Below are 24,906 nucleotides of genomic sequence, written 5' to 3' on the forward strand. Positions count from 1 at the left end.
CAGACCCTGATTTTGCCATGTTATATAAGGGACACCATTTTACTATCCACTGTATTTAATGGGACTTGAACATCCACAGATGTTTAGGGGAAGTCGTGTTGGCCATATAATAAATCTAATAACATCTAAACAACATTTTGGCCAACCGAAATGCACAATTACATGTTGCAAGCTTTCGAAGTCACACTGGCTTCTTCATCAGGCAAACAGGAGAAAGAAATTGAAAATGTTAGTCATAGGCCTGCGTTTTCTGTGTTTCAGTTTGAGATGGTAGGGAGGGCTATCTGCAGGCTGGCACCCACCCACCCCCTTTGGCCATGCGGTCACTGAGAGATTTTCAGAGACAAGGAAATTTAATGTCTGTTTGCAATTCACAGAATCCAGCATGTCTCCCTTCTTTGTGAAGCCACAGGCTCCTGTGTAGGAAGGGTAGGTAGGTAGCTACTGTATGTCTACCTACATAGGAGCCTGTTGCTTCACAAAGGAAGGAAACATCTTCTTTGAATTGCAAATGAACATTAAATTTCCTTGAATTTGAAAATCTCCCAGTGGCCCAATAAAGGTATCATTGTTTGGATGTTATTGGATCCACAGATGTTGGTATCTGTGGGGGTTCTGGAACCAAACCCCAGCGGATACCAAGGGCCCATGGTAGTTCAATTGTCCCTGAATTCAGTCTCTGCATCTGAAGACAGGACTCTGGCTAATGGGAGCAGGTTTGTTGCCCATTTGGTTCAGTTGGAAGTCCCTTCCAGTGTGAGAAAATGGATCAGTGCCTTCAGCCCTGTGCTCCCCTTTCATTGCTACATTTGGCTTTGGTGCTAAATGATGCATGAAGAAAGCAGGAAGGGCCACCAGTCCCCCAGTGATCCCTGGGTGCAGGGTTGGGAAGAGACAGTTCCAGTGAGGATGACCTTTGAGCCTGGAGTTGAACCTCATGCAGGGGTGCATGAACAGCAGCCTGCTTCTCCAGGGCCATATTTTGTGGCTCTTGGGGTCATTTTATGTTGGGAAGAAGACCCAAGAAAGAGCCAGAAGGAAACGTGGTGCAACTACTTTGGGGGGGGGGTATGTTTGTGGGTTACACAGTCCCCTGGCAGTGTCAGTATTGTCCCAATCCCCAACATCAGCCCCTCCTTGCTGGCCTAAAAATGCTGTATCTCTGCAGGATGAAGCCACCTACATCCAGGAGATCATGACAACGGCAGATGGGCAGATGGTGCAGCACCTGGTGACGGCAGAGAATCAGGTGCTGGAGCCAAGGCAGCAGATTTGGCATTTGTGCAGAGAGAACACACATGAGGTGTGTGTGCGCAAAGAATTGGAGAGGCTGGAACTCATGTGTCTGTCTCTTGTTCTCTTTCCTCCAAAGGTCCAGTACATCATCACCCAGGATGGTGTCCAGCCCCTTCTCCCCCACGAATATGTGGTCCTGCCCGAGGGTCACCACCTCCAGGTGAGCCACACGGGGCCCTGAGGCCTTCTTGACCCCCCACAAACACCCCCACAAGGGAAGCCTTGGTCCCCCCACCACCATTTCCATGCTCACTCAAAGGGTCTCTTGCTTTTCAGGTCCAGGATGGACAGATCACCCACATCCAGTATGAACAAAGTGGACAGTTTCTGCAGGAGTCCCAGGTGGGAGGCCTGGTGGGAAAAAGGGGCTGGGGGAGAACCAGGGATGCATCCTGGGCCCCCTCCCCAGTCCATGCATGCTGCGGGGGGAGGCAAGGCAGCCGATCTGTTAAGAGCCAGGCCATGGCTATGGCACAAGCCACTGTCCAGATTGCTAATGGGAGAGCCCCTGTGAGATGTTGCAGAAGTGTCTGGAGGTATTCTGTTCCCCCCACCACACATTCTCTCTCTGTAACTGTAGATCCAGTATGTCCCAGTGTCACCAGGACAGCAGCTTGTCACCCAGGCTCAACTGGAAGCAGCAGCTCACTCGGCGGTGACAGGTAAGTGTGTATGTAAGAGAGAGACAGAGAGCGTTCCTGCATTCACATCTACAAATTATTAACTGTTGAATGTGGACTTGGGTCAAGCAACTGAGCCTTATGTTTCTGGGAAACTGGAAAAATTGGTTGTTTCAGGGAGTAGAGAGGAGTGGTCCCTGACTCCTGCTTTTCCAGGGTGGATTTCTAGGTGCTGATCTTCATCCATGGGGGCCTTTTGTTTTCCAGTTTAGTTTTTCCAGTGCTGGGTGCCTGCTACGGTCCATCTCCTTCTTTGGAGGCCTTTAAACAGAGGCTGGGTAGAATTGTAGAGTTGGAAGAGACCCCAAGGGCCTTGATCCAGTTCAACCCCTTTCTGCCATGCAGAAAATCACAATCAAAGCATATTCGACAGATGGCCATCTGTTGGGGATGTTTTGATTTTGAGATCCTGCATGAACAATTGGGTTGGACTGGATGGCCCTTGTGGTCTCTTCCAGCTCTATGATACTATGATCTGTGCCTCCCTTTCTTCTGCCACCCCACTTTCTTCCAACTCCATGCCAAGCTGAGGAGAGGGGCCTGGGTGCCCAGCCTCTGCCAAGATTCCCATTTGTGTGAGTTGCAGAGTGGGGCTTCCCCCAGGCCAGATTCTGCCCATGCAGCAAGTCTTTCTTTTCAAATCCTGTTGGTTTGTTGTGTGTGTGCTTCATGCCTTTCTCCTCTTTGCAGCGGTGGCTGACGCAGCCATGGCCCAAGCACAAGGCCCATTCAGCACCGACGCAGCCACAGACCAGATCCATCAGCTGCAACCGGGAGTCCACTACGACATCATCACGGTGGCAGAGTAGCCATCACCTCCTCTCTTGACCAGCGTGGACCAGTCTTCTGGTTGTACCAGAGGAGTATCAGTGACATCGGGACTGGCGCCCTGTCCAGACCGGCCGTGCCTTCGGACATTTCTCAGCATGTGGCACAGCTGGTGTCCTTTTGGCCTTGGGTGGCATCAGTCTTTTGGGCAATGGGCCGTAGCCTGTGAACTGGCAGGGTTTGCCCTGTCCTGTCCTGGCTGTGGGCAACAGGACCCAGAAAGAGACTTTTTTTGGCAGATACTATGCATGGAGAGGAGCTCCCCTCCTCCAAGGGTCAGTTCCCTTATGGGCTTGGAGGGAAGTTGGTGGTCAGCCTTGGGTGATCTTCCCAATAAAATAAAGGCAGCAGCATGTGAGAGTGACCGTCTCTTCAGCCGCCTCTGTCCAGCCCTCTCTTTGCTCAGGTGACCTTGACTCAGGAGCCCCCCAGCTGTGTGTCCTCCCCCCATTTGTTTGCCTAGGATTAAGCGACTGGTGAACAGGGCAAATCCCGTGTAACTCTCCCGCCAGAACAACGGCTGCCTCCTTGAGCCGGTGGCTTGGCTGTCTGCTTACATGGGCTTATGACAGCTAATCTGGGACTTTTAACTAGGACTGTTTGCATTATACTGATTATTGTCTTTAATAGGGCAAACAGCCTCAGCCACCCAACGACCCAGGAGGGCACCGGCGGTCCTCTCTTTTTCCCTTGGGGATGGGCATGGGGGGTGGTTACGGGCTCCTGGGGTGGGTGAGGGGCTCCCAGGTCAGAACCCACCTCTCTGCCCCCTCTGTCTTGCTGGCTGGCCGGCCGGGCACACAACCAGAGATGGTGGGGGTTACAGGAATGTGCCATGCCAGTGTCCATTTGCCCTTCCAAGTAGCCCTGCAGGAGCCTGTCCACCGTGAGCTGGTGCAGGAATGGGGAGCTCCCCGAAATGTAGGGCACCTCGGCCATGGCTCTCGTCTGGCCCTCCAGCTGTGTGCCTGGGCATTAGCAGGAGGGGGCATTAGGGAAAGCCCCAGAGAGGGGGCCAGGCATGTGTAGATTACAGGCCATTATCTAATAAAGCCAGATCACCCAGCACGCCTAGCCCACGATCCCTCGGGCGACACCGAGTCCTTTGGGGACAAGGTCACGGCCACCAGATGTGCGCTGGGGGGGCACACGGTTGGCGTTTCACACGGAAGGCTGTGGCCAGCTCCCCTGGTTGCCTCTTCTTGGCAATTTCTGGTCAAGCAGTAGAAAGTGGCAAGGCCCTTGTCCCATTGTCTCCATTGGGGGGGGTCTTTTTGTGGTGTGTGCGTAGGGGGGAAGGAGGCAGCAGCAAACGCAAACAAACAGAGGCACACCTGGGTTGGCATGAGCCCCCACCGCAGGAGGGGTCGTGGTGCCCCTTTCTTCTCACTCCAGACCCACAGGTTTGTGGCCCTGGCTGGGCTGTGCAGGTAAGCTGGGTGCCCCGTGCCCCAAGCGTCACAGCTGTTGTGTGCCATTGAGCCACCTTTGTCTGGTAGACATGAGAGAGCGCAAGCTCAGCTCTTGCCAATGTACGGGTCTCCCTCTTTCCCTTCTCTGAGCCAGCCTTGCCATCCTTTCCCAATGTGGCCCCAAGGCAAAGGCCAGGGCTTCTGCTAGCAGTGGTCTCTGGATGGATGGCGGCTGCTGCCCAGAGGCTCTAGGAAGGGGGCAGCCCTGAGTGCGAAGCTGGTGCCAGGCCCTGGTGCCCTTGTCGCTGGCTGGCTGCTCCTTGCTATCTATCTGGCGGACTTTAGCTCATGGCCTCCAAGAGCCCATCATCCACTGCAGACTCAAGATTCGGGGGGGGGGTCTTCCTTCATGGGGCTCCATCCCCTGCCCCCCCCCTTTAACCAGCCAGGGCCCTTGGGGTACAAGAGCCTCCCAAACCCACCAACCGGGGGTCCCTTTCTGGGGCCAAGCAGAGACAAAACGCTTCCTGGTCCATCATCATCATCATCATCATCATCATCAGAGTCCGGAGGAAGGGCCAAAGGAGGGCCCCGTTGAAAGCCCTTTCTTTCCCGGAGGAGGAGGAGGAGGAGGAGCCCCGGCCGCCCTCGTCTAGTGGCCTTTCCTCCCAGGAGCAGCAGCAGCAGCAGCAGCAGCAGCCCTTCTTCCTGGGGCCGAGCGGGTCAGGCCCTTCTCCTCCCTTCTCCCTTCCTTGGGGGCCAGGGGGGCCTCCTCCTTTTCCCGGAGCTGCTCCCTTCCTCTGGGGAAGCAGAAGGGTCGGAGAGAGAGAGCCGGGGCCCTGGGGCTCCTCGGGGGCCATGGCTGCTAGACAGCCTCTTGTCTGCTTCCCTGCTGGAGATGCCCAGAGTGTCTCTCCGCCTCTCTCCTCCAAAGGTTGGCTGGCCCTGGGCTTTGCCATAAATGGAGGAATGACCCGGTTTGGCACCGCTTGAACTCTTCTCTGGCTTAAGGCTATGGAATTCGGGGAGTTGGAGTACGTCGTGGGGCCCAGGATCCCATGGCAAAGAGCCAGACCAAGAGTTAAAGCGGTGCCAAACCGGGTTATTCCTCCCGTGTGGCTGCAGCCAATGCTTGCGAAGGAGAAGCGACTTGGGACTGGTGGCAATCTCTCTTAGAGCGAAAGGGAGAGCCTTCGGGACGCCTTGCTGCTGCGTCCCTCCGGCAGGGGGCGCTCTTGGCTAAGAAGCCGGCCTTCCCCGCCCCTCCCAATTGGGGGGGGGGGGGCCTGGGCAGAAAGAGAGAGCAGGGACCCTGGGGCCAAAATGTATGGATAGATCTAGATCTAGATCAAGGTAGAGAATAGAAAACAATGATACAGATCTAGATAGATCTAGACCTAGAAGATAGAACACACACACACACAACTGCCAGGGTGCCACCTTGACATTACAGTCTCATGCAAAGAGAACAAATGTGTCCTCACAGAGTTTCATGAGATTGACGTGAACATTTGGCACATTTGCCCATGCGCTCGGCCCACCTTCTCCATGGGTTTTGGTTTTTTATCCACGGGTTCAAACATCCACGGCTTGAAAATAGTCCCAAAAGGTGCAAATCCCAAATAGCAAACCTTGATTCTGCCATTTAGATAAGGGACACTGCTTTGCTCTGCCATTAGATTGAAAGGGACTTGAGCATCCAGGGATGTTGATATCCCTGGGAGCGCCAGAACCAAAGCCCAGCGGATGCCAAGGGCCCCCTGTGTATGGGAATGACGATTTATGGGTAACAGTCGTATACAACCCCACAAGGAAGGATGGCATCTGGATGTGGGATGGGAAGAGGAGGAGAACGGTCACTGGGGGGACGGTGACCCTATGGGTTTCCAGGGCAGGTGACCCCCGTCCCGACTGGGACCGGTGGCCTCCCTCTCCTGGCTGGAGGAGCCTCCCAATGGACAAGGCAAGGGCTGGCCAGAGGGTCCCTGGGGCTGGAAAGGAAGGGGCTTGTTTCGTTTATTCCATCCTTTTATGCATTGTAAGGATTTCCATCCTGCCTTTCTCCCCAACGGGATTCCAGGAGGGATCTACATCCTTGAAATATATACACTAATGCCTCTTGCAGTGGGATTTTTCCAGGTGGATGTGGGTCTTGCCTTGGAGCCTATGGAACTCACGGCTACAAGAAGAAAGCCAAGTTTTGGGTCTGTTCCTCCAGGCATTTTGGACTTCAGCTCCCAGGAGCCAATGGTTTGGGATTCTGGGAGTTGAAGTCCAAAACCCCTAGAAGGCCCAAGTTCGGCAAAGCAGCCCAATAGAGCTTCCAGTCTCAGGGGCAGCCTACCTTTGGAGGGAGCAGGGCTGGTGGGGGGCTTCTCAAAGGAGGCATTGGGCCACTTGGGGGGAGATGGGGGTTGGGATGCCAGGCCAAGAAGGAGGAGGGAGGGGGTCTTAAAGCCACCAGGGGCCCTCCTGCATGGGCCGCAGGGGGTCCAACTAGTTGACCTTCAGGGACACCTTCCTTCCAACCTTGTCATGCTGACCAGTGGCCCTCCAGCGTCCGACTCCCTCTGTCCAGCCAAGAAAGCAAAGGGGGCCCTCCTTCGTGAAGTCGAAGGCTTTCATGGCCGGCATCCATAGTTTGGGTGGGTTTTTCGGTCTCTGTGTCCATGTTCTAGCAGAGTTTCCTCCTGACGTTTCGCAAGCAGCCTCTGTGGCATCTTCAGAGAATGCTGCCTGGAAAGGGCTTGGGTATATATATATTGTGTGACCTGGAAAGGCAGGAGGGATTTGCATGGGTCTGGTTCTGTTGCTAATGGCAGGCCTCAGGCTGGGAGGGTCTGCACAAGAGGATTGACGTCTGCTTGATCCGTGCTCATTGTCTGCTGGGAAACCCCTGGCCCTGGCAGATTTCTCATTGGCATTTATTCCAGGGCCAGGGGTTTCCCAGCAGACACTGAGCACCAACCAAGCAGACCCTCATCCTCCCAGCCTGAGGCCTGCCATTAGCAACTGAACAAGACACAGATCACCATACAAATCACTTTCTCTCAGCCAAGAGTCACGCAGTGTATTGATACCCAAGTCCTTTCCAGGCAGCATTCTCTGAAGATGCCAGATGCCACTGAGGCTGCTTGCGAAACGTCAGGAAGAAACTCTTCTAGAACATGGACACAGAGCCCGAAACAGCCACAAAAAACTAGGGCCATCCTTCCTTTAGCCCCTGAATAGCTGAGGTTAACATCTGTCAGGGTTTTGAAACATCTGGAATTCCTTTAAGCCCCCCCCCCCCATCTCACCCCCCAAATATATCTGAAGGACAGAAGGCAAATCCCTGCAAGGAAGGACTGCTGAGTCAGTGCAGAACAACAACAACAACAACAACTATTATTATTATTATGTGTACCTCACTTCCCCCCCCCAAAAAAAATGGGGGTGGGTGGGTAGGTGTGAGTCTGTGTTTGGGGGAGCAATTCTGCTAAGCTTGTTCTTCTCTTTTTCAGGAGGAGAGGAGACCCCCCCCCAAGGGGCAGCGGATTGGGGCCCCAGCCATGGCCTCTGGCTGTCTGGCCAATAGGGGGGGCACTCTGGAGACCCCTGTGCTGGACACAGCCTTGACCACTGCTCCACAGATCCTGGTCACAGCCTGCAATGGCAGGACAGCGGTAGGTCCTCCTCCTCCTCCTCCTCCTCCTCCTCCGCGGGGGGGTGGGGGGGTTGGAATCATAGAGTTGGAAGAGAATCCTTTTTGCATTGTTTTGCCCAGAACTGGACACAGGGTTATTCCAGGTGAGGCCTGACCAAAGCAGAACAGAGTGACTTCCATTCTAGACACTGTACTTCTATTGATGCAGCCTAGAATCACATTGACTTTGTTAGCTGCTGCATTGCGCTCTTGACTCATGTTCAACTTAGAATCATAGAATCATAGAGTTGGAAGAGACCGCAAGGACCCTGATCCAGTCCGACCCCATTCTGCCATGCAGGAAATCCAAATCAAAGCATCCCCATTGAGAGCTGGCCATCCAGCCTCTGCTTAAAGACCTCCAAGGAGGGAGACTCCACTACCCTCCGAGGAAGGAGTGGGTTCCTCTGTCGGACAGCCTTTACTCCCAGGAAGTAGACTTGAGGTCTACTTGGACTCCTCAATCCCTTTCACATGTATATGTCTCCTGAAGTCAGGTGTCCCCCATAATCCTATGTCTGTGCATTTCATTTTTCTGCCCTAAGTGGAAAACATTCATTTACAGTTCTCCGTGTTGAATTTCATTTTGTTAGCTTTGGCCCAGCTTTCTAGTCTATTCAGGTCGTTTTGAACTTTGATCCTGTCCTCTGGAGTATTAGCTACTCCTCCTAATTTGGTGTCATCTGCAAATTTGATAAGTTGCTGATCAGGATCAGGGCCCTTGTCTCAGGCTATAGACCCCTTCCTTTACCCCCCCCCCCAACATATACCTTCCCCCGCTTTGGCTTTTGGGGGTCCGGAGGGGGTGAGGCTGGTGCCTTTGCGGAGGGAGCCAGTCCTCAAGCAGTGAATGTAAGGCAGCGGTTCTCAACCTCTGAGTCGCAACCTCTTTGGGGTCAAACGACTCTTTCACAGGGGTTGCCTAAGACCATTGGAAAACACGTATTTCTAATGGTCTTAGGAACTGAGATGAAAATAATTTTATGGTTGGGGGTCACCACAACATGAGGAACTGTATTAAAGGGTCTCAGCGTTAGGAAGGTTGAGAACCACTGATGTAAGGGACTAATTGTGGGCCACACCACGGATTTTGCACTTAGCTGCTTGGATGGGAAGATGCCGTTTGCAAAATTGGAGGTGCAGCATCATCCAAAATCCGGCAAACGGCGAGACCTTTATTCTCCCAACAACCGAAATGTACAAAATCCATGTTGCAAGCTCTCAAAGCTCCACTGGCTTCTTCATCCGCAAAGAAGTTAAAAATCATACAGGAGAAGAAGAAGAAGAAGCAAATGACAGTGTTAGCCCCAAGCCTGCATTTTGTCAAGATTTTGCTGTTGTTGTTGTTGGAGGAACAATCATAAAAGCCGGACCTTCCTCCTCCTGGCTATTTGGGTACTAATACAAATTTAAGTCTCATTAGCAAGAGAAACGCTCCTCTGGGGACCCAGGTTGCCTCCCTTCTTGGCAAAGCCACAGGCTCCTTTGGTAGGTGATGCATTGAACAACAGCCAATGCAGCCAAAACAGCTCAACTCCCCCAGAAACCATCCGTTCCCAAGGTTCATTTAAAACAGTGATACACAAAATGTGCCCTTTAAGAGATTTTGGACTTTCCCAGAAGCCTCAGCCATGTTGGCCAGTAGTCTGGGATTCTGGGAGCTGAAGTCCAAAATCGCCTTAAAGAGCCCAGTTTGGGGACCACTGATTTAGAAGTCAGAAGCCTTTTAAAGAGCCCCATGAAGATGGTCCAGTCCAGCCCCCCGAAAAGGGGTCCCCCATCGCCAAAGGCCACAGCAACCCAATCATTTAGTTAAATGGAAAAAGAGAGGCTTTTTTTGTGGTGCCTTAAAAACTATGGAGTTTGATCCGGCATCATGGGCTGCCGGTCAGTTCAGTGTGAAGATGGACACAAGGAGCTTGGCCACCAGTTTTGCAGCACCAGAAAGATGCAGCACATTTAAACAACGCCCAGCGTCCACTTTAAAGCAGCCGAAACCCTATCTGCTTTTGAAAGCTAAGCGGGATCACTTCTCTCACTTGGATGGGAGACCACAAAGGAATCCCAGGTGCTGGAGGCTCTGTTCCAGAGGAAGGAACTGGCAAAACTGTCCCTGAGGATTTCTAGCTCAAGAAAAACCCACGAAATTCATGGCGCTCGCCATAAATCAACAGGCGACTGGAACGCCTGCGGACACATCCGGCGTAAACAGGATGCAGACAAAGCAGCAACATCTGGGTTTCCTTCCCTCTTCCTTCCTTTAAAATGGACCAAAATGAAAAGAAAAGGCAGGACTCTCTATTCTCATTCATAAAGATCACAGCAAGCATCATTTTTAAAAGGCTCTTTGTGCAAAGCTACTGGAGAGTTCTGGGGGCTTCCTTTTAAAAAGCTGCCAAATCTTAATTCTCTGCTCCTTAGCTTGAAAAATGCAAAGCCAAACACAGAATATAATGCCCGAAAAGGCCCCCAGAACAAATACTTGTCTGCTGCATGGAATGTGCCAGGATTCCTTTTGGACCGGAAAAACGACAACCTGAAAGATCTGCTGGGCTGGACAGAGAGAAGAAGGAGAACTGGGCAGAGGCCACAGCAGTGGACCGGACGCAAGAGGAACCGGGAAAGTGGGAGAGAAGGACCCCGGGGCTTTGGGGAGAAAACAGCTCAGCAAGGAGGGCTGAAAGCGGTCACTCTCAAGCAGAGAGCCTTGGGGCCCCTTCTCTGGCTGGAGGAGCACTGCAAAGCTGACCCATTTGTTGTTGCTGTTCATGGGTGCCTCCAAGTCGTTCCCAACTTATGCTGACCCCAAGGCAAACCTATCATGGGATTTTCTTGGCAAGATTTGTTCAGAGAAGGTCATAGAATCCTAGAGTTGGAAGAGACCCCAAGGGCCCTGATCCAGTCCAACCTAGGGCTGCCATAATTGTCCACTTTTACCAGGGACAAAATGTAGGACAAATTCAAGACCAAACTGTAGGGCAACTGCAGGACAAAACTCAGCTCAAAATGTAGGACATTTAAGGTCCACCATTTTTCTTCCATGTCCTACATTTTGGGCTGAGTTTTGTCCTGCAGTTGTCCTACAGTTTGGTCTTGAATTTGTTCCACATTTTGTCCCTGGTAAAAGTGGACAATTATGGCAACCCTCCAACCTCTTTCTGCCATGCAGGAACTCTCAATCAAAGAATGGCCATCCAGCCTCTGCTTAAAGTCCTCCGAGGAAGGAACCTCGACTACACTCCAAGGAAGGAGTGTGTTCCACTGTCGAACAGCCCTGACTCTCAGGAAATTCCTCCTGATGTTGAGATGGAATCTTTTTTCCTGTAGCTTGCATCCATTGTTCCTGGTCCTGTTCTCTGGAGCAGCAGAAAACAAGCTTGCTCCCTCCTCAATATGACACCCCTTCAAGTGTTTAAACAGGGCTCTCATATCAGCTCTTAACCTTCTCTTCTCCAGGCTAAACATCCCCAGCTCTGTAAGTCTCTCCTCATAGGGCTTCATGGTTTCCAGACCTTTCACCATTTTAGTCTCCCTCCTTTGGACACAGGGCTCCAGTTTCTCAACATCCTTTTCAATTGTGGTGCCCAGAACTGGACACAATATTATCCCAGGTGGGGCCTGACCAAAGCAGAATGCAGTGGCACTATTACTTCCCTTGATCTAGGCACTATACTTTTATTGATGCAGCCTAAAATCGCATTGGCCTTGTTAGCTGCCACATCGCACTGTTGACTCATGTTCAACTTGTGGTCCACTTGGACTCCCAGATCCCTTTCACATGTACAGTCATCCCTCCATATTTGCGGCTTTGATATTTGCAGATTTGATTATTCACGGATTTCATTAACATGTTCTCTCTAGGACTTTCTAGGTCCTCCAGTGCAACTCTGTGGTCAACTTTAACCAAAAGTTGCACAGAAAGACTATTTGTAGCTACTCCAGTGCCATTCTATGTTCAGTGTATGTTGGACATTGACCACAGAGTTGTACTGGAGGACCTAGAGAGTCCTAGAGAGGTGTCCTTCAGGTAAAAACATGGTGTTTTTGTTATTTGTGGTTTTTCCATATTCACGGGGGTCTTGTTCCCCTAACCCTAGCAAATATGGAGGGACAAGTGTAGTTTCATTCAGCCAGGTCTCCCCCATAATCCTATATCTGTGCATTTCATTTTTCCTCCCTAAGTGCAGTACCTTACATTTCTCCGTGTTGAATTTCATTTTGTTAGCTGTGGCCCAGCTTTCTGGTCTATTCAGGTTGTTTTGAATTTTGATCCTGTCCTCTGGAGTATTAGCTGTTCCTCCTAATTCGGTGCCATCTGCAAATTTCACAAGTATGCCCCCAATTCTGTCATCCAGGTCATTGATAAAGATGCTGAATAGTAAACTGGGCCCAAGACAGAGCCCCACTGGGCACCCCACTGGTCACTTCTCTCCAGGTTTACCATTGCCATTCTCTAAGGCTGAGATGGTGTGGCTTGCCCAAGGTCACCCAATGGGTTTACATGGCCAAGCTGGGATTTGAACCTTAGTCTCCAGAGTTGTAGTCGAACACTCGGACTCCTACACAACGCCTGACTCTAAAGTCATCCTGACCCAGGGCAGTCCCTTGAATGAGGCATCTGCAGGACCCCTGTCCTTAACTGTTCTGCTCAAGTCCTGCAATTCATTCCCATCCCCTCCTTGATGGAGTCCATCCATTTGGCCTGTGGCCTTCCTCTCTTTCTATTGCCTTCTTCCTTTCCTAGCATTATTGTCTTTCGCAGTTATTCATGCCTTCTCATGACGTGGCAAACAGTGATAGCCTCCGTTTGATCGTCTTCCCTTCCAGGAAGATTTTGGGCTTGATCTATTCACTTGTTCGTCTTCTTGACCATCCGCAATATACTTAGCACCGCATCTCCAATGAATTGATTTCCCTTTTATCTGCTCTCTTCACTGTCCATCTCTCGCATCTGTACATAGCAATGTGGAATAAGATGGCTTGGACAGTTCTTACTTCAGTGTCCGGTTGTATATTTTTGCCCTTTGGGATCTTGTCCAGTTCTTTGGTGGCTGCTCTGTCCATTCCAACCCATTCTGGATCCTTGAGTGCAATCCCCATTCGGATCAACGACTGATCCAAACTACTTCAATTTCCTCCTCGTCATCATCATCCAGATTGGATTTCTGTAACTTATTATTGTCATTTTCGTTTCCTTAATGTTCAAGAGCAACGCTGCCTTGGCACTTTGCTCTCTGACATTCTTTAATAAAGAGAGGTCAGTGAACAGACTTCAGAGAGAGTTTAATGCTTGCCGTAATACACTGGCAAAGAGTACTGTCTCATAAGTGGATTGCTCCATCTTTTGGGATACTCCTCTTGGCTGTTTCCCATTTTAAAAGGCTTTGCAGTGTTGCCCCTTTTCATAGACACTGTTGTTAGCCTCAAAACAATGCCGTTTTGCAAACGCCAGAAGCTGCAGAGGAAAGAGGGGGGAAAGCGGCTGGCCTTGGACGGCTTATCAAAAATGGCCAGGACCTTCCCTTGAAGATAAGAGAGGGGTGGCTGGTCATTAGCTCCTTGCAAAACGAGGCACCAAGAGTGGGCTTGTCTCTTGTCTGCAGAAATGCTGCTTTTAAAAAATGCATCTAAAAGCAAGAATGCAAAGCAGATTTGTTCTTAGATCTTGTAGCACCTTTGAGACTCACTGGAAGAAAGAAATTGGCAGCAGGAGCTTTCATAGACTTCAGATACATTTACATGCAGAATAATAATAATAATAATAATAATGAGAGATTAACTGAGAGAAAGAAGTTGGCAGCAAGAGCTTTCCTAGATTTAAGCCTACTTCCTCAGATGCATTTGGACCAAATTTGGGCTGAAGTCTAGGAAAGCTCATGCTGCCAACTTCTTTCTTTCAGTGAGTCTCAAAGGTGCTACAAGATCTCTCTACATATTATTATTATTATTATTATTATTATTATTATTATTATTATTGCATCTAAATGCATCTGATGAAGTAGACTTAAGTCCAGGAAAGCTCCTGCTGCCAACTTCTTTCTTTCATTTCTCAAAGGTGCTGCAAGGTCTCTCTGTGTTTCTGATCCTACAGACGTAACACGGCTGGCTCCCTCTTTGAATTCTACCAGATTTGTTCTCGGTTGTTCTGTAGGGAACTTAAAGTGGGATGCGTTCATCTCCCCAGGCCTTCTGCCCTCTTTGCACAAGGAAGTTTTGTTTCCGCAGAGTTTTGGAGCAATACCCGCGATCCCCTCAATTAGAAATAAAAGGGCAGAACGGCTGGGTGCTATCTATCCCAAAACAGCTGCAAAAAGGTTTTCTGTCTTAAATGGTCTTAAAAGTGTCCGGTCTTGTGGCCATTAGTCAGGCAAGACCCGTCCGCTTTGGTGCAAACGCATGGGTCTGCCTGGTCCTTGGCCCAGAGAAGCTCACAACAATTTTATTTCTATACCGCTATTCCAGCGATCACAGCGGTGTACATCAAAGAGTAAGACAATTAAAACATCAGCATGACAATAATACAAAGTTAACAATTAAGAACAGTCAAAACCAACAACACCCTAAACAAGTGGCTGTGTAGAATGGAATACACAAAAACATTGCCACGGGGAAGAGAATGGCCACAAGGCTCACGGGGGAAAGCCTGGCGGAACAAACAAGTCTTCAAGTTCTTCTTGAAAGCATGGAGGGAGGTGGAAGTACGGAGCTCATTGCGGAGGGAGTTCCAGAGCTTAGATTAGCCAGGAATTTGTTGGCCAGCCCCCATTTCAGCCTCCGACTTCCTCCGAAACTTCCCTGCACTTCCTAACGTTTGCAACGAATTTCCTGGTAAGAAGGCTGTTCAGCAGCGGAGAAGAAGAATGCCTCGGAGGGGAGTGAGCTCTTCTTCCTTCAAGGTTTTTAAACAGAAGTTAGATGGCTAGCCATGGCTGGGATGGATGGATGGATAGATAGATAGATAGATAGATAGATAGATAGATAGATAGATAGATAGATAGATAGTAGATACCTTCAGGCTATGTGTATAAGGCATGTACGAAACATGAATGAGTTTCATAGTTAGACCTGGGTCCCATCTCCAAAATATTACATTATGTATTTGCAAATATTGCAAAACCTGAAGAACTCCAAAGCAGACAGAGAGAAGGACTGTCACCCCTCCTTTCTCCTGATGGGATCCAAGGCAGCTTACAGCAGTTTAAAGCAATGGTTCCCAAACTTTGGTCCTCCAGGTGTTTTGGTCTTCAGCTCCCAGAAGCCCAGCCAGTTTGGCCAGTAGTCAGGAATTCTGGGACTTGAAGTCCAAGACATCTGGAGGACCAAAGTTTGGGAATTACAGATTTTAAACAAAGTTCAGCTAAATGCTTATTCCACAAACGTTAGAAAACAGCGAAACAATGTCAGTTTGAGTTCCCTTTCCCAAAATGTGTGGGACCAGAAGTGTCTTGGAGTTTTTAAAGATTTTTGGAATATTTGTACATTCCTAATGTAAAGTCTTGGAGATGGGACCCAGGTCTAAATATGAAATCCATTCATGTTTCATATAATACGCATTACACACATAGCCTGAAGGTAACCTTATACAGAATATTTGTAATACTTTTGCACATGAGACAAAGCTTGTGTACATGAAAGCATCAGGAAGCAAAGACGGCACTATCTCAGCCACCCATCTAGACAGTTTGGGATTTTGGAACATTTGGGATTTCTCAGTTCTGGATAAGGGAAACTCAACCTCATAGAATGATAAAATCATGGGACTGGAAGAGACCCAAGGGACCATCCAGTCCAACCCCATTCTGCCCTGCAGGAACTCACAATCAAAGCGCCCCAGACAGAGCCAGAATATTCAAAAACCATATCCTCAAAACAATTTAAAGCACATTGAAAACATAGTTTTAGAAAAATTAAAGCATGGATTTATCAGTGGGGTCCTACATGGCAGGGGCTTAGTCTGGATGACTTTGGGGTCCCTTCCAAATCTGCTTCTTTAGACGGAGACTCTGGTTTTCAGGGTGCTGGGGAAGGGGCCTTGTGCGAGAGACCACCATCTGCCCCCAGGGTCCCTCCAACGCAGTCCTACTTCTGCAAAAAAGGGATTTTCTCCCCTGCCGCCGCTGGCACTGCCAGGAAGAGCCAAGGTGACCCTGGGCAGATGTCTGGCTGCCAACCCGTCCGGCCTCCCCATCTGGAATGGGAATCCCTTCCATATTTGCAGGGGATGGAGAGTTGATGGAGGGAAGGGAGGGGTGGCACTGGACGCCGCTTTGTTGGCTGGCAGCTGCCCAGATGTTCTGGATCATCCCTTGGCTTTTTTCTCATGTTAATAGGATTGTCACAGATCAGGGGAAGGGATTCCTCCCTCGCTGTTTAGGCGAAGGGGGCAAGAAGCCCTGATCCGGGGTGTCTAACTGTTGGGCCCATCCTCCCTGGGAAAGTAAGGGGCTCATGTTTTGGGGGGCTACATTGGGGCAAGCGTGCCCTCTTGCCCCCTTTCCATCCCATTTCTCTTTTCGCAGCCCGAGTCGGACCGAGATGCCCCAGAAGACGGAGGTGGAAGCTTGGGCCCTAGTCCGGTGGCGGTGAGTGTGGGCCCTGCAAGGGGTCAGGGGTCTCAGGGAGTGAGTGGGGGACACACAGAGCAGAAGCCATGCCCCTGAGGGTGGCCAGGGGGTCTCCACAGTGTGTCCTTCTGGGTGGTTTGAGGCTTTGCTGGGTGATGCAGAGAGATGAATGGAGCTGTAGGGGTGGAAATTGGGGTGAGGGGAAGCAGAGGGTCTTCCTGGGGTCTTCCTTGGCCCCAGTGGGGTCCCTCGAGTCCTCCTGGGGCCCTAAAGCCTGTCTCTTTACAGCTGGAACCGCTGGAAAAAGAGTGGTTCCAAGGAGCAGCCAGTGGCCATGTGGCTACTCTCAGGCAACTGCTCCAGCAGGATCCGAACCTGGCTACAAAGAAGGTGAGAGGGCAGTAGATTTGGGGGCTTCCTCCTTGGGGTCTTTGGAGAGGGGTCTCGCCAATGGGAAGGTGGCCACCTCCAAAGGGTCTCCTCTTCTCCTGCCAGCGGAGTGGGAGGAGGCCAGGGAAGGGGTCTTAGGGGACTGGACCCATTGACCATTGCTCCCTCGGCCCTGCTACTGAACGGGTCCCCCTTTTCTCTCCTCTTTCGGGGCTACCGTCCTGCGGCTGCGGATTCTCCCAGGACTTCACCTCGGTAAGTTTTACCCAAACTGCTGCTTGGTATTCATTTTATTTTGGACCTGCTTTTCTCAGCCCAGCCAGACCCAGCCGGAAACAGAACAAAACCCAGCAGTCATATACATCTCAGTTAACACACCTGAGCCAAACCTTACATTCCTGTCATTCCAAAACATGTCTATATACAGCACACTTCCAAGTCACAATTCCCAGCTGAACCCATACAGTGGGCCCTTGGTATACGCTGGGGTTTGCTTCCAGGACCCCTCATGGATAAGAAAATCCATGCATTAAAGGCAATGGCATAGCAAAGTGGTGTCCCTTATATAAAATGGCAAAATCAAGGTGTGCTATTTGGAATGTATATATATATATATATATATATTGAATATTTTTAAGTCGTGGGTGCTTGAATCCGTGGATTAAAAAATAATAATCCGTGGATAAGGAGGGCGGACTGTACATGCACAATATCATACATCACAGTTGGATCAAATGTGTGATCCAAAATAGAATTCCCCAGCACAATACTATGGCAAGATTAGCCCAATCCTGCACTTAGCTGCTACAGCCACTCTGCACATGTTCAGAAGTCATTCCAGGTCCCTAACACCTCTCTTTCTCCCTCTCTCCCTCTCTGCCTTCCTGCTTTGGGATTTGTCTCCATGCTCCCAGGGGGTAAGTTCAGCCGTACATCCCTCCCTCGTCCGCACCGGCAGCTTTTTTACTTTTGGAGGGGGGTGTCTGATTGATGCCAAGTCAACATACCGTTTTTCCAAACGAAGCCTTTGGGGCACATTCGCTTTGTCCAAAATGCAGCCCCGCATGGCTTTTAAACCGTTTCAGCCTTAGTCTGAATAGTCCCATTGAACAGTTTAAGAAGTCAGTTGAAATGATGTTGATGGTTCCAGATCCTGAACCGCTTTATGAACTGCTTAAGTCGGTTTCATTGGGGGACAGAGGTTGTGCTGCCCCTTGGCTCCCATTTCCTCCCCACAGTGTCCTTCAATGTCGGGGTCCATCCCTGGAAACCGGAATAATTGGACTTTGGTTGCAGCAAGTGCAAGACCCGTTTGGGGAGTAAGTCTACAACAAAAAAGGCTATTGTACCCAACCAGGTATAGAGAGGAAAAAGGAAAGAAGTCAGGTCATGGTAAAAGTTATACACTTGCCCCTCCATATTTGCTAGGGTTAGGGGCACAAGACCCCTGTGAATATGGAAAAACTGCCAGTAACAAAAACACCACGTTTTGACCTGAGTGGACACCTCTAGGAATCTCTAGGTCCTCCAAGGCAACTCTGTGGTCAACTTTAACTAAAAGCTGCACTGAAAGACCTAGAGATTCCTAGAGAGACCACTCTGCGAGGCCTTTGTAGCTCCTCCAGCACAACTCTATGGTCAGTGTCTGTCAGACATTGACCATAGAGTTGCCCTGGAGGACCTAGCGATTCCTAGAGAGGTGTCCTCTCAGGTCAAAACATAGTGTTTTTGTTATTTGCGGTTTTTCCATAATCACGGGGGTCTTGTGCCCTTAACCCTAGTGAATATGGAGGGGCAAGTGTATTACTTTTACCATTATCTGACTTCTTTCTTTTCTCCTTGGGAGTAAGTCTAATCGTAACCCGTTTCTCTCTTTGTCCGCATGGCGTCGGCTGTTGCGTCTGCCTGGCGTGGAGCAGTTTGTAAGTACCCGGCCCCTGCTTCCCTTTCCAGCCCCCCAACTCAATAGCACAGCCCCTGGCCCTTTGGCCAACTGACCACCCCTGTCCTGGGCTGACCCTCAAAGCAAACTGTTCCTGGATGGTGTCCATTTTCTCATTCAGAGCATTTGTGAGTGGGACAGTCTCTGTTGACAGACAATCCTGGAATTTAGATTGGAGCAAAAGTGTTTTTTAAAACAGTGACGACAACAATAGGGAATAAACAACACACTCGCAAATGCGTTGACGCAGATTGGCCTCCTAGCATTGCTCAGTGCCCTTTCAGTCTGAGAGCCTTATCGCATTAAAAACAAACCCGGCAGGGAAACAGAGAGAAGCGGGTTTATCTTTCTGTCTTTGCATGACATTCAAGAACTTTCATTCCCTTCCAGTTGCAAAGGTCTGGGAGAAGGTTGGAGAAGTGTCCATTTTGCAAAACTGGAAAAATCCGTTTGGCAAAAGGGACATTTTTACCACTTTCTCCCACGCTTTTACAACTGGAAGAGAAGAAATATGGGGACAGAAATATAAACTTGCTTTTCTCCATTTGCCTGCCGGGTTTGTTTTTAATGCAAAAAGGCTTTCAGTCTGTGTGTTTCAGTGATTACATTGCAAGTGTCTGTCTTTGCTCTGTGCCCAAAAGCTAGCATTGGGGTCCCTGTGCACACATGGCCATTAAGCACTGCCTCTGTGCCACCTGCGTGAACCTCAGAGTTGGGACCAGGGACCCTGGCGGCTCCATAGCGGCTCCTCCTGACTCTTGGAAATGGGGAGAAGTGTTGGAAGCTGGAGGAGGACAGTGGGCAGAGAATGTGCCCCATGCCCCTCACGGCCCAGGAGTGACCGGAGGGGCAGCCCAGAGTGACCACAGCTGTGCTCTCTCCCCATTCCCTTCCACAGACAGCCCTGCATTGGGCAGCCAAGCATGGCCAAGAGGACTTGGTCACTCTGCTTCTGGACGCTGGAGCCGATGTCAACCTGCGAGCAGTGAGTGCCACCAATTTGCCTACCAGACTGGGTCATGGTGGTGTGGGGAGTGTTAGGTTTGATTTGGGGTGTAAGGTTTAATCCCAGGGGGAGAGCATGGGTGGGTAGGCGGGTGGCATTTACAGCACTTCTAATCATTGGCTCTTTCCCCCACAAATTCTTTCCTGTCGCTCTTGGGATGCCGCTGACCCATCTGCCCACCGGAAGCATGTGAGTAGTCCCTTCCCTTCCTAACCCTTGCTCTCTCAGTGTCCAGTTGTCCAGTCCCAACTGAGGGGGCAGTTCATTCTCCTGGGGAGAGAGGTTGTACAAGGAGGTCTCCATGCCATGCATCAGTTGCAGAAATAATGCAGTTTGACACTGCTATAGCTGCACTGGCTCCATGCTGTGGCATTCTGGGATTTGTAGTTTTGTGAGCTATTGCACCTTCTATGACAGAGTGCTGTGGTGCCACAACAAATTACAAATCCCAGGATTCCATAGCATGCAGGCAGGGTAGTTAAAGCGGTGTCAAGCTGCATTATTTCTGCAGTGCAGATGCAACCTACGAGAATGATGCTCCCAGGAGCAAAAATTCTTGTCTCCTCCATCTCTCTTTCCTCACCATCTCTCTCTCTTTCTTTCTTCCTTCCTTCTTCCCCATTTTCCCCATAACAGGGTGTGAGTATCTGGCTGGAGCCATATGGGGGACTATCCACCCCAATCTGTGGGTTTTTCACTTCTGGGGGGCAGCTGGAAGAGACCCCAGCCAACGGACTCTTGGCAGAAGACCCCACTGAAGCCTGGGTAATGGGAGTGGGCTGCCCCCTCCATGGATTTGGGGGCAAGGGGATGCTGTGGGGAATAAACACTTTTGCAAGGAAAGGGTTTTGAAGGTGGAGGGTGCTGAACTGGTTTGGCTCCTTTGCAATACCAGAGCTGCTGGAAGGGCTTTCAGTTCAGTAGACAGGAATGCTGCTGCAAGCCTAACTTCTCAGGTGTTTGTATTTGAGTTTCTATTTTTCTTGTCAGCTGCCTTGAGTCCCAGCTTTGGAAAAAGGGAGTGGGGGGGTTATAAATCCAGCTGTTGAATGCAAAGCCATTTCTGGGTTGTGTCTTCTCTCCTCCCCACATCTCTTTCTCCCCGGTCTCTCCAGGGCTACACTCCTTTGCATATCGCTGCTTTGCACGGTCACCGGCAGCTGATGGAGCTGTTCATCTGGACTTACGGTGAGGAAGGACACATGGGCTCCCTACTTTGTCATAACCGCAAAGGAGGACACCACAAAATGTGTGATGTCTTTGCCGTCACCTAACTGGCGCAGCCACCAAGAAGGCCATGTCTGTCATTGCCATAATCTGTGTCTCAAACCTACAAAGCAGGACACTTAGAAGAGTCTTTCATTCAGATTGGAGGGGGACAGGTTGGAGGGTATGAGAGGAGGCAATCCCACTGGTATCCTGGACCCAATCCATATCTGTAATTGCCAGCACCTTGAATTGTGTCTAGCAGCAGGTTGGCAGAGTCATAACAGGTTGGGGTTGGCCTCTGGAGGGCCTTTGGGAGGTCGAGGAAGAGGCCTGGTTCTTTGCACATCTGTCTTCCCTATTCACTAAAAGACCTTTGAAGACCTGTCTTTGCTGGCAGGGTGGTATTTTTCATGGGGGGCTGCAGGCGGAGGAGCCGCATACCTTAACCAGCAGCATCCAGAGAACGAGGTATATGGGGCATAATTTGCAGTTAACTTGCATAAGTCACCAACAGGGGTCTTGCCATTCCTTAACTGCCCTTTGAGGTCGGTGGCTCGGCCCCTTTGCTTTCTTAATCCCTGATGCTGCCTTTCTCCTCCCCAACCCAATCCACCTTACAGGTGCCAAGCAGAACATCCGGGATTACAGCGGGCGCCTGGCCAGGCACTACTTGCACCTCGAGTCTCCGAAGGATGCCCCCCACACGCCCCGTAAGAGCCCCCTCTCCTCCATCATCCTTCTCAGTGGGGCTGGGGGGATCCCTTCTCTTCCCTTGGCTTAGGTGCATCTCTGCAGGGGGGGGTTTGTTTGTGGGGGGAGAAGAAGCAGGGAGCCAAGCATTGAGGGGGTGAGCCTGGCCCATGGTGGGCTTCTGTGCACCTCTTGCAGCATGGGGCTGCAATCATAGAATCCTAGAGTTCGAAAAAACCCCAAGGACCATCCAGTCCAACCCCATTTGTCCACATCCTTTTTTAATTATGTCCAGAACTGGACACAGGATTATTCCAGGTGGGGCCTGACCAGAACAGAATACAGTGGCACTGTTGCTTCCCTTGATCGATTCTAGACACTATACTTATATTGATGCACCTAGAATCGCATTGGCCTTTTTAGCTGCTGGATCGCACTGTTGACTCATGTTCAACTTATGGTCTACTTGGACTCCTAGATCCCTTTCACACATATGTCTCTTTAAGACAGGTGTGCTCCATCCTATATATATGCATTTCATTTTCTCACCCTTACATTTCTTCAGAGTTTGGCCTGGAATTGGCTGCAATTCCAGCCCCCTCCACCCCAAGACTTTGGTTGGTACCCAAAATGGTGGTAAATTATTGCTGCAGAATAAAGCATCCCAACCCCGGAGATTCCCAACCCCTCCCAGCGGGTGGTAGAATAGGGCCCTCTGAAGCAATTGATTCCACCTGGATGATCCCAGAGTCAACATTCCAGATCCTCCATGGCTGAACAATGATCCCCAGGGGATCCCACTGGAAAATGGATCCCCAGTAGGGCTGCAGGTTAGGGCTACCCCAAGCCCTGACATTTCAGGGCCAGATTCTTAGGACATGGGGATGATCACTGGTGATATTGCAGGAGATGGACCCTGGCGATATGACAGTGGTGGTGGCACAGAGCAGAATATGTTAACCATCAACCACACTTGAACAGAATATACGTACTAGTCTAAAAAATACCAGTTCTAACGAATAAGTGTTCACATGCATGAATTTTCAAGGCAATGCTCTCACCCTGAGATTCCTCTCCTCACCCCCCCGGAGAAGAGGGCCAGGCCCTGATACAACATAACCCTATTCCCCAGGATTATTTAGGGCAGAACTGCATAACAGAAACTGAACGGCACAAACCCAACCCTCCTCCCATCCTAATGGCTATCAAGACAGGTACGTTGTGTGCCTTCAAGTCACTTTCAACATGTCTGACCCTAAGGCAAGCCTATCCTGGGGCTTTCTTGGCAAGATTAGTTCAGAGGGGGTTTGCCATAATAATAATAATACATTTTATTTATATCTCCAGCTTCTCCCTTCGGATCGAAGCAGGATTACAGCAGTAAAAACATCATAAAAATACATAGATAATACAAAATACATCAGTCAGAAATAAAAAAAGAAGAGTTGTTACAGTATTTGTCACAGTCGTAAGAATGGCCATCCTCTGAGGCTGAGAGAGTGTGACCTGCCCAAGGTGTCCCAGGGGTTTCATGGCTAAGCTGGGAATCGAACCCTGGTCTCCAGAGTGATAGTCCAATGTTCAAACCCCTATGCCATGCTGGCTGATGAGGGAAGTGCAGTCAGTTTCTTCATAGGAATGTTGGCACTCCATCTCTGTACCCCTGAATTTGCCAGGCTAAAGCACAACCCATCCAGCAAGGGCACCTAAACACAAAATAGCTCTTTGGCTGCTGCTGGAAATCTGTTAACTAAGATGCTGATAAGGCCAGGTGAGGATCGTAGAGCCCATCTGCCTGGTGAGGGGCAGTCTGCCCACTCCAGGGACCCATTGGCACAAATGCTGGGGGCTGAGTGTTGCTGGGGGTCCCTGCCTCTATCTCATAGCCCCCTTGGTGAGCTTGACCCTTTCCTTCCAGAACTGGGACCAATGCGTGGGGAGCGGAGCAAGAACCGGAACCTGGCCTCCCTCTTCCTGCCCAAGACCAGTGGCCAGGGCCGGCGGCGGTGGGGCTCGGCCAGTGACCTGGCAGAAGAAAAGCAGGAGGAGGACAGCAGGGAAGAGGGACAGGAGCCACAGAGGGGCCCCCAACACCTGGCCCTGCCCCCCAACTACCGGCCGGTGCGCAAGTTCTCTCGCTAGCCGGCCAGGACCCCTCTGGATCTCAACTTTGGAATGCTATGGAGACAGACTTGGCACCGAGGGGTGATAGTGCCGTGTGTGGCACTTTCTGGCCCCACATATCCTGCATGCCCATGGGACTCTCTTTTTCCTCCATGGCAGGGACTCTGGACCACTGTGGCAATAAAGGCACTTTGAGCATGCCCAACCACCCTGGCTGCATCTTTTGGGGAAGGGGGAATGAGGGGCTGGGTAGTTCTGGGGGCATGGCCTCCCAAACATCACAGGGAATGGACTGGGGCTGCTCCTTGCTCCTCTTTCCCAGCCGTTGTCAGGCCATGTTGACTGGACACGCGGCCCACCATTCTGCCCCTGATGTCTCTTGGCTAACTAAAGAGATGTGGGCCACCAGATTAACATCTGGATGGGGGAATTTTCCAAGGTGGCACTGGCACATCTCTGGACTTAGTGGGTTCTGTAGTAGTAACTGTGTCCTTGGACAAGAGTGTGCTTTGTTTTGTTTGTTGAAAGTCTTCCACCATGTAGTTGCTCCAACCTAGTTGTGATCATTGATGCTGCCTCTTTTCTGCACCATCAAAAGGATCACCAGTTTCTTGTCACAGTGTTAGGTTGGTGATGGAGCATTTGCCATTCAAAGTCAGGGTTTAAATGGCCTGCTATCTTGGCCGGGTGGGTCACAGAATCTCAGGGTTGGAAGAGACTCCCAAAGCCCATCCGGGCCAACCCCATTCTGCCATGCAGGAACTCACAATCAAAGCACTGCCTGTGCAAGATGGCCATCCGCCTCTGTTTAGAAAAATGTTGGTGTTTTGGGTGATGAACCTTGCCTGTGGCCCCGGCTCGGTGCCAAATGGATGAGGATGCCGGTTCCTCTCCAACACGGGAACAAAGCGAAACCCCAAACAGGCTTTCAGCTTGCTGGAACCATGCCTGGAGAAACAGCTGCTGAATCAAAGAATCACTCTCCAGCAGTTCACTCCTTAGAGGCTTTATTACTTTGTTTCCAATAAACACAAGTTAGTCACTCCTATACAAAAACTCTTACTGTCACACCACACTGTC

General features: G+C 50.5%; 2 protein-coding genes across 2 annotated transcripts in view; both read left to right on the plus strand.

Annotated features, from left to right (window-relative positions):
- ZNF335 (zinc finger protein 335) overlaps nucleotides 1-3,162 on the plus strand; it is a 30,618-nt gene extending 27,456 nt beyond the window's left edge. The window contains 5 exon segments of the mRNA XM_089513384.1: nucleotides 1,169-1,249; nucleotides 1,373-1,456; nucleotides 1,573-1,638; nucleotides 1,877-1,958; nucleotides 2,667-3,162. Of these exon segments, the coding sequence (XP_089369510.1) occupies nucleotides 1,169-1,249; nucleotides 1,373-1,456; nucleotides 1,573-1,638; nucleotides 1,877-1,958; nucleotides 2,667-2,785 (432 nt within the window). The 3' untranslated portion in view covers nucleotides 2,786-3,162.
- A 1,736-nt stretch (nucleotides 3,163-4,898) lies between these two features.
- Nucleotides 4,899-24,020, plus strand: LOC149315379 (uncharacterized). The gene is made up of 11 exons (XM_089513300.1): nucleotides 4,899-4,938; nucleotides 7,720-7,881; nucleotides 16,421-16,483; nucleotides 16,754-16,855; nucleotides 18,682-18,777; nucleotides 19,696-19,782; nucleotides 19,891-19,992; nucleotides 20,440-20,568; nucleotides 20,919-20,991; nucleotides 21,633-21,722; nucleotides 23,621-24,020. The coding sequence occupies exons 2-11, from the start codon at nucleotides 7,768-7,770 to the stop codon at nucleotides 23,842-23,844; spliced, it is 1,080 nt and encodes a 359-aa protein (XP_089369426.1). The 5' UTR covers nucleotides 4,899-4,938; nucleotides 7,720-7,767; the 3' UTR covers nucleotides 23,845-24,020.
- The last annotated feature ends 886 nt before the right edge of the window (nucleotides 24,021-24,906 follow it).

Source organism: Sceloporus occidentalis, unplaced genomic scaffold (genome assembly GCF_023333645.1).
Source record: "Sceloporus occidentalis isolate IW3139 unplaced genomic scaffold, rSceOcc1.0.p SCAF_3, whole genome shotgun sequence".
In the NCBI taxonomy this organism is placed as follows: Eukaryota; Metazoa; Chordata; class Lepidosauria; order Squamata; family Phrynosomatidae; genus Sceloporus; species Sceloporus occidentalis.

Excerpts from the sequence above, each read along its gene's own strand:
- LOC149315379 (XM_089513300.1), top strand. The coding sequence starts at position 7,768 with ATGGCCTCTGGCTGTCTGGCCAATAGGGGGGGCACTCTGGAGACCCCT. Across the intron at positions 19,783-19,890 it reads CCGATGTCAACCTGCGAGCA|GCGGGTGGCATTTACAGCAC; the intron begins GTGAGTGCCACC and ends ATGGGTGGGTAG. Across the intron at positions 20,569-20,918 it reads AAGACCCCACTGAAGCCTGG|GGCTACACTCCTTTGCATAT; the intron begins GTAATGGGAGTG and ends CGGTCTCTCCAG.